The sequence below is a fragment of the Poecilia reticulata genome, chromosome 14, assembly GCF_904066995.2.
Source record: "Poecilia reticulata chromosome 14, P_reticulata-male-v2, whole genome shotgun sequence".
Classification (NCBI taxonomy): domain Eukaryota; kingdom Metazoa; phylum Chordata; class Actinopteri; order Cyprinodontiformes; family Poeciliidae; genus Poecilia; species Poecilia reticulata.
In genome coordinates this window covers 5353909-5361470 of record NC_088843.1, presented here as the reverse complement: position 1 = coordinate 5361470, position 7562 = coordinate 5353909, and the positions used below count along the sequence as shown (strand labels likewise).

Below are 7562 nucleotides of genomic sequence, written 5' to 3'. Positions count from 1 at the left end.
GTCTTTGTGTGGGATTTAATGGCCCACCTGCCATCTAACCATGTCTTATGGTCATGAAAGTTTGTTGGTAACTGAAATAACAGTTGGCTGAAGAATGTAAGTGATGCATGTCTCACTATTAGCAGGGAGCTCAATGCGATTCTTAATAAACTGAAGTACAAATACGCTTATCTAACATTTCAGAAAACAAAAAAGCATTTACCGTATACATTTTGTGAAGGTAAACGTTTAAAGATATTATGCAAAATCAATCGGTTGTCAAAGCAAGTGACAATGTCTTAACTTATTTCTGTACCTGAAAAAAAATTTGAGAAATGATCTAAACACAAATTTACCATGGGTTAAATAACCAAGTATGGCAAAATCTTATTACCTATAGAAGTAGAAGACTTATGCATTCATGGGAAAAAATAAAAATAAATACTCTGCACACAAAAGTTAAAACTCAGCATTAAAACCCATCACTTTCTATCTGCGGCAAGAATAGACTCCGCTTTTTTCAAAACAATAAAGCATTTACTGAAAATGACTCAGAAAAGCCACAAATAATAAAAATTACTGGGGAAATTATAGAGACTAAAACACAAATTAAGGGATTTCTGATAATGGAGACGCAAACTACTGAAAAACAAATCAATAGACAGAGCTGCTAAATATGCAACAAGAATAAAATGAACAGCAATAGCATCAGAGAAAGTACAAACAGTGACAAACTCAAAGATGGCATTTTCAACAAATCCATTAAAAATGAATTTGTGTCTTGACTTCTCGTTTCTTCAGTTAAAATATTTGTGATTCACAATAGCTCGCGGTTCAACACCACAGAGCTGGCGAGAAGTGTATGAGAAAATTCTCATAATACACAAAGAGTTTATATACTGGTAATAGATCATTTTATAAAATAAGCACCACTGACAGACTGCTACTTTTTAGTTCTTTAGTTTAAAACTGTGTTATGGGAGCCAACCAGTGCAGTTCTCACTGAAAGATATATGTTTGTTTTCCCAACGGTTGCCAACTCGTACATTATTTTATTTGCATATACAAAGTGAAGTGGCTATAGGAAGTTGGGTTACATTTCACAACTCTGGTGATGTAGCCTGTCTGTCTAAACCTGCACTGCTGCAGTGTTATCTTCACCGCCTGAGGCCGTGCACAGATTGATGATAACAGGAACTATACTGCTCAAAAAAATAAAGGGAACACTTCAGTGTTCACTTAAATGTTAAAGTGTTCCCTTTATTTTTTTGAGCAGTGTACATAGCCTGTAACAAACACTCGTATGTGTGTCATTGAAAGAGGCAGCACAGCCCAGATACCAGACTGTGCAGCAGTATGCATATATGGAGAAAATGTTGCACCTATTCTTACGAGCTGTGTACAGACTGGTTTCTTTTTGATAATCAATCAGGAATGTCAAAAAAAATTACAGATTAAAGCGATGAATCACAATGCTTGGAGTCAATCTGAAGCAAATATTCAAACCATTCATGCCGTTTCCTGGTTGTTGTCAGTTCTCTTCTATTTATTCGTCATTCAACAGCATGAGGAGGAATTTTTATATCTCATTTTTGTCCTTTCTTTTAACATCCTTTGTCTTTATGGCCGCCTGCGTGTCGTTTTAGTCATTCACATCTGAGCTCCCTCTATCAGCACTCTTTTCATTCATGTGTCAGGCTGCTTTGGCTGTTCTATTTGTACCAGGGGGATTAGCAGTAAGTGCAGAGAGGAGATGACATGCAGATTACGACAGAGATAATAGTCTTTGGATTTGGACTCATTCAGAGGAAGCTGTGGGAATATGAAACCACAGGTTTAATCACAGGTGAGCCATGAGCTCTGTGATCTGCCCCAACATAATGGCTTACCACTTAAACAGAGGCGAGACAGCAGTGAAACCGTGTCTATTTCTGTCCGCAGATGCTGTTATTGCTCGTCCAGCTCCACTCTGACAATGATAGCAAAATCACTTTTAATTTTTACAGTATTTCGATAGAGATATACTGTATCCCTGGGCCTCCTATTTAATGTTAATTATTGTATTTGAAACACCAATGAACCATGGGCTCCATGCATGTTCGGAAAGACCTGTGGTCATTTTAACTTGATAAACTTAACTGGATTTAGCAGGATTGTTAGAATCAACATTTTAATTTGCTAGATAATTTATTTCTGTTGGATATAGTTTGAATCTCCACACAACAAAAAATAAAAACAGAATTTATAGTCAAAAGCACATAAATTATGCAGTACATTTGTGTCCCAAAAATATCAAGTAATAGTACTTTAAGATAAATTTAATTAATTTTAAATTAATTAATGAAAATAGTTTCATATTTATCACATTTAATGTACACTCCATGCAGATTTGGACTTTGACTGGGCCCCTCAAACACATGGACTTACTGTGATCTAATCATTCTGGCTGTATGTTTAGTTTTCTGCTGAAAGATTAACTTCTTCTGGTTGCTGTGCCCCTTATTTGGTTGTGGCAAACTACAAACAGGGCACCAAACAGCAGTTTTTCAGCAGTTGTTTTCTTCTTACCAATCATTATAGTCATACATAATAAATTAGAATGTTATTGGAATGTTTGCTATTTTGGTAACACAATTCAGCCAGTGAAACAGATTACTGAGATTAATTATGCACAAGTTGATGTTTCCAAGCCTTAGTTTCTGTTAATTACAATGATTTTCCACCTACAGCTATGAAAGCTTGACATTTTGTTATTCTGTACAATATAAAAAGTACAGAAATGTGACCTTATTGAAAGACTTACTAAATGCCAGCTCAAATGTTATTTTCAAAGTGTACTTTTAACCTGACAAACATGCATCATTTGAACACATTAGAGAAGTGATTGAATATGAACTCGAGTAACTTTTAGACCTTGAATGTGATAAAATGTATCGGCTTAGAGGAATATTGAGTGTCCACACAATAAGCAACTAAAAGCCTCAGAAAACACCTGAAGTCTCACATGCTGAACAAATCTTTTTAATGTAAAGAAATCGCCATACTTACACAGAGCTACCATTATGATTGGGTCTAAACATCATTATATTGTTTAAATTAACATATTATTATTTGGGTGCAATAACGCTCTCTATTGGCAGAAGTAATTGTAACACTTATACCTGTACTAAGTTGTTAAAATGCTGTGCAATACTGAGATTTATATGAAGTATAAATACTTTTAAAACATTAAGCCAAAAAAAAAGAAGATAAATGAATGACTAATGTACAGTTCTGTTGGAATGTTCTATTTTCAAACTACTCTGAAATCTATTTTCATCTATTTTAATTAGACAAATTACTGAAAAAAATACACCTCGTGTTTGAAGTGGTTGTGTTCATATTTTAAAATATATGTTTCATAGCTTTTATTAGTTTGTGCGGCGAAATAATTTTTGTGATATTTCTGTGTCGAATCTGCTGTGCACGATCGCAGTCAGCAGGGCAAAGATGGCGCTCCCTACAAAACAGTAAGTTACAAACAAGCTAACAGGACTAAAGCTATGAGTGAATGTTTTTCTAGTTTATAATAAAACAGTTTGGTGTTGTATCTGATATTATTATCTTTATAATCTTAATATAGGACTCACTGAATTATTAAAAATGGCAGATTTGTATTGCTGCTGTTTGAAAACAGTTAACGTTATGCTAACCTACAGCAGAGAGGTAGCTTTCGTTAATTATGACTTTTTTACTACAGTTTTTATAAAGGTGTATTTGTTTTTAAACTGGTTAAAATATAACTTTAACCTAACTCGTGAATGTTATCGGGGAACGTTAGTTAATCTTGGCATCTACTAGCATCCCATTTATACTCTGAAGCGATGCAGTTTTACCACAAATCGGGTGCAAAGCACAAATCTTTGATACATTTGTGTTTAGCATGATGTTCACCAGTGTGTGCTTGAATATTTCGTTAGTTTTGCAAATTGCTTATAGTTTTAACTACTGAACGGAAATATCTTCTAATACATCTGGCTTCAGGAAAAAGCTAGGGCTGTTTGTGTGCTGTGTAGTTCGTTTATATTCATTTATCTGGCGCCAATTTACCCCAATTCCTTTATATTAACACACAAAAATGCACATTGTTTTTGGATTATATATCCACGTTTTTAGTGAACAGTGCCTCTTAACTGCAAAACTGAACTGCAACGTTCTTCTGTTTAAAACTTGGAAATATTGTCACAAAGACGTAGACTATTACTCAACCCACGATGTCTTTTCTTAATACCAGTTGTTGTTTATAATTAACACTTAGTTTAAACACATACCACCAGACAGAGTTTAATAAACGCTTTTGTTGTCCTTCAGGTATGGGCTTATCTTGCCCCAGAAGAAAGGAGGCTCAAAAAACACAATCCTGCCAAAACCCTCAGTTTTTGGAGATGACTCAGATGATGAAGTGGGTAAACTTTTGAGTTTACTATGTGTCGTTAGCCAATGTTATGGAAAACTTAATTAATTTCTACCAAACACCAAATGTCCTGTTTCATTCTTCAGACATCAGTTGGAGAGACTCTACAGAAAGAGGCTATCAAGAAGAAGATGATGAAACAGGTGGGAGAAATAAAATATTTAATTTGTTGGTTTTGATAAGTGTCCTTTCTCTGCGATTTACTTTTTTTCTGGAGTCTGTCCATTTTTCTTTCTTCCCTTTTTTTTTTTTTGTTCAAAGACTCGTTTGGAGATGCAGAAGGCCCTGGAGCAGGACAGCACCGTTTACGACTACGATGCGGTCTACGATGACATGCAAAAGCAGAAACTCGAGAGCAGCAAGAAAGTCCTGACAGGAGCTGACAAAAGGGTAAATTCTCTTCGGCTAAACGCTGTGTGATGCATGTAGCTGCTCTTATTATAACGGTTCTCTCATTTCAGTGTGGCTGAATAAAAAACAAACCACAAGCCTTAAGAGCAAATCTTTTTGTTTTGTTACAGCCTAAATATATCCACCAGTTAATGAAAGCGGTGGAGGAGCGAAAGAAAGAACAAGAGCGGAGAGATGAGCGGAAGATTCAGAAGGAGAGGGAGGCGGAGGGGGAGAAGTTTGCTGATAAAGAGGCCTACGTAACCTCGGCCTACAAGAAGAAGCTGGAGGAGCAGAAGGAGGAAGAGGAGAGAGAGAGAAGACAGGCAGAGATAGAAGGTTGGACTAATGCTTTCCACCTGCATTCACACTGTCTGCACTTGTTAACACATTGTTCTGAGTTTAAATGAAACAAAGTTTGTGTCTTACTGTAATTCACTTATTGAACTACAATACAAGCTAGGTACAGCAGCCCCTACACTTAATACCACCAAAGGTAAAAAAGATATATATAAAAAAAGTGATTTAAATGCCTTAAATTGATGTAATCTTTTATTACAGTTGTACAACCCAGATTTTTTAAAATAAAATCTTATTTATTGGTGCCCCAGGTAAATAAAATTAATTCATTTATACTCAAATGCTTTTTAAATGTCATCATAGTGTCTAGAAAGGCCGATATTGATGCTCTGTCACCTCCTGTTTCCCTGGATTATGAGATTAGTGTGATACACAACACCCAGGTGTTGAATTTGTAAAGGGTTTGGACAGCAGTATTTCATATTTATGTAAGAGATTATATAAATTGTACATTTTTTTGTTTTTTTTTTTCTTCCCCCCATTCAGCTGCTCTGGACGTGAGGAAGCAGAAAGATCTGAGCGGCTTCTATCGGCACCTGCTGAATCAGACTGTTGGAGAGGAGGAGATCCCAGATCGCTCAGCTAACAAGTTAGCTTAAGCTAAATTAAAGCGCTATTATTTTTCAAAGCTTCTGGTAATCTTAATCTCTCTTAATGTATTTTTCAATCCACAGAAATCAACCTTCAGAATCCTCAAAAGAAGCTGACAGGACCTCGCCTGCTACATCCCCTCCAGCCCAGGAAAACATCCCCAGCTCAGGCAGCGACTCTGAGGAGGACCAAAAGCCAAAGACTGGATTTAATAAACCAGGCGGAGCCTTGGCTCACTCTAACCGTCAGTACAGGCAGAGGTCGCCTTCATCCGGGAGCGGAGAGGAGAAGGGAACAGAGAGGGACAGAGACAGACACAAGAAGAGCCACAGAGACAGAGACAGAGGGAGGGACAGAGACAGACACCATGGGAGGGAAAGGGACGACAGACATGGAGACAGAAGAAGTGACCGGGACAGACGGAAGGATAGGGACAGGGACAGAGGCAGAGGTAGAGACGATGACAGAAGCAGAGGCAGAAGGGATTCGGAGAGGGAAGAAAGGCATGGAAAGAAGGAAAGAAGTCCTAAAGAAAGGCACGGGAAGAGGGAGAGAAGTCCAAGAGAGAGGGAGCGGGAGAAAAATGGCGAAAAGGATAAAAGGAGGAATTCAGAAGAAGACAAACAGAGGGACAAAGATCAGGAGGAAGAGAAGGAGAGGAAGAAAGAGCCAGAGAGGGAAAAGGCAGGAGCGAATGAGGAAGATGCTGATGATGTGGAATCAGTGAGGCAGGGCTCAAAGCAAAAAGACGACAAACAGGAAAAAGAGGGTGAGGAGGCAGAGGAAAAGGCCAACAAGTTCGCAAAGCGCAGCACCGAACAGACTGTGACTTCAGCACGAGATCGCTACATGGCCCGACAGATGGCCCGCTCTGCAAATAAGACCTACATCGAGAAGGAGGAGGACTGACACCACGCATAACTCAAGATCATCATCTCTGCTTTTCACTTGACTTTCAACTGAGTTCATAAGATTAGAATAAGGTTGTAGTGGAGTTTTCACAAAAAAAAAAACATTGAAAAAGAAACTTCAGTGAACGCTCCTCTCATCACTTTGTGTTTTTGAACCATCTAGTCTGCAGATTTCAGCACAATCTAAACACATTTTATTTAACTTCCCAAAATACTGTAGAAATGAATAAATATCTCTGAAAAGGAAAAGAATCCACCTTCACACGAAAACACATTGTTGCAGAAGAGTTTACAGGCCAAATGCAGGTTGAAATAAACTCAGGTCAGTAAAAAACGAGCTGTTAGTACACATTGGGTAAAGTCCAGTGAATGTGTAGTGCTTTTTATGACGGTTTTGTTTTATTCTTGGATAAGAACCGACACCATTAGCTATGAGAGATGATATTTTACCAGGGTGTTGAAGCAATTGGATACTTTGGGAAGTTTTTTTTAATGAGTTCATTAAATTTCTGGTCCAACCTTCTCCTGCTGCCTGAATTACTTTTTGTGATGTTTTGAGGTTTGCATGTGTGAAAGTGACGCTCAGTGGAGTTCTCTGCAATTATTGCCCTGCAGAAAACAATTTTAGCACACAGGAAACTAATGTTTTTAGCAAGATACAGTAGATGCTTGTAAGCAAATAATTCCTTAATGTTGATGGAAAAGGATTTGATCCATTGGCAAATTTACATGTTTTAAGTTTCTCCACTAACCAATATTAAATTTACTTAAAACAAGACACTTGTATGCTGAAGTTACTTTTAAGTTGGTCTTATTTTGTACCGAGATATTTGCACTAGAAACTAGTCCAAAAGTCACCGTACCCAAGATTTTTTGTT

At 37.3% G+C, this 7562-nt stretch overlaps 1 protein-coding gene across 1 annotated transcript; it reads left to right on the top strand.

Annotated features, from left to right (window-relative positions):
- Positions 1 to 3384: 3384 nt before the first annotated feature.
- Positions 3385 to 7207, top strand: nsrp1 (nuclear speckle splicing regulatory protein 1). The gene is made up of 7 exons (XM_008427387.1): positions 3385 to 3488; positions 4330 to 4420; positions 4519 to 4575; positions 4694 to 4822; positions 4954 to 5161; positions 5669 to 5771; positions 5857 to 7207. Exons 1-7 carry the CDS (start codon positions 3469 to 3471, stop codon positions 6680 to 6682), a joined length of 1434 nt encoding a protein of 477 aa, XP_008425609.1. The 5' UTR covers positions 3385 to 3468; the 3' UTR covers positions 6683 to 7207.
- Positions 7208 to 7562: the final 355 nt, after the last annotated feature.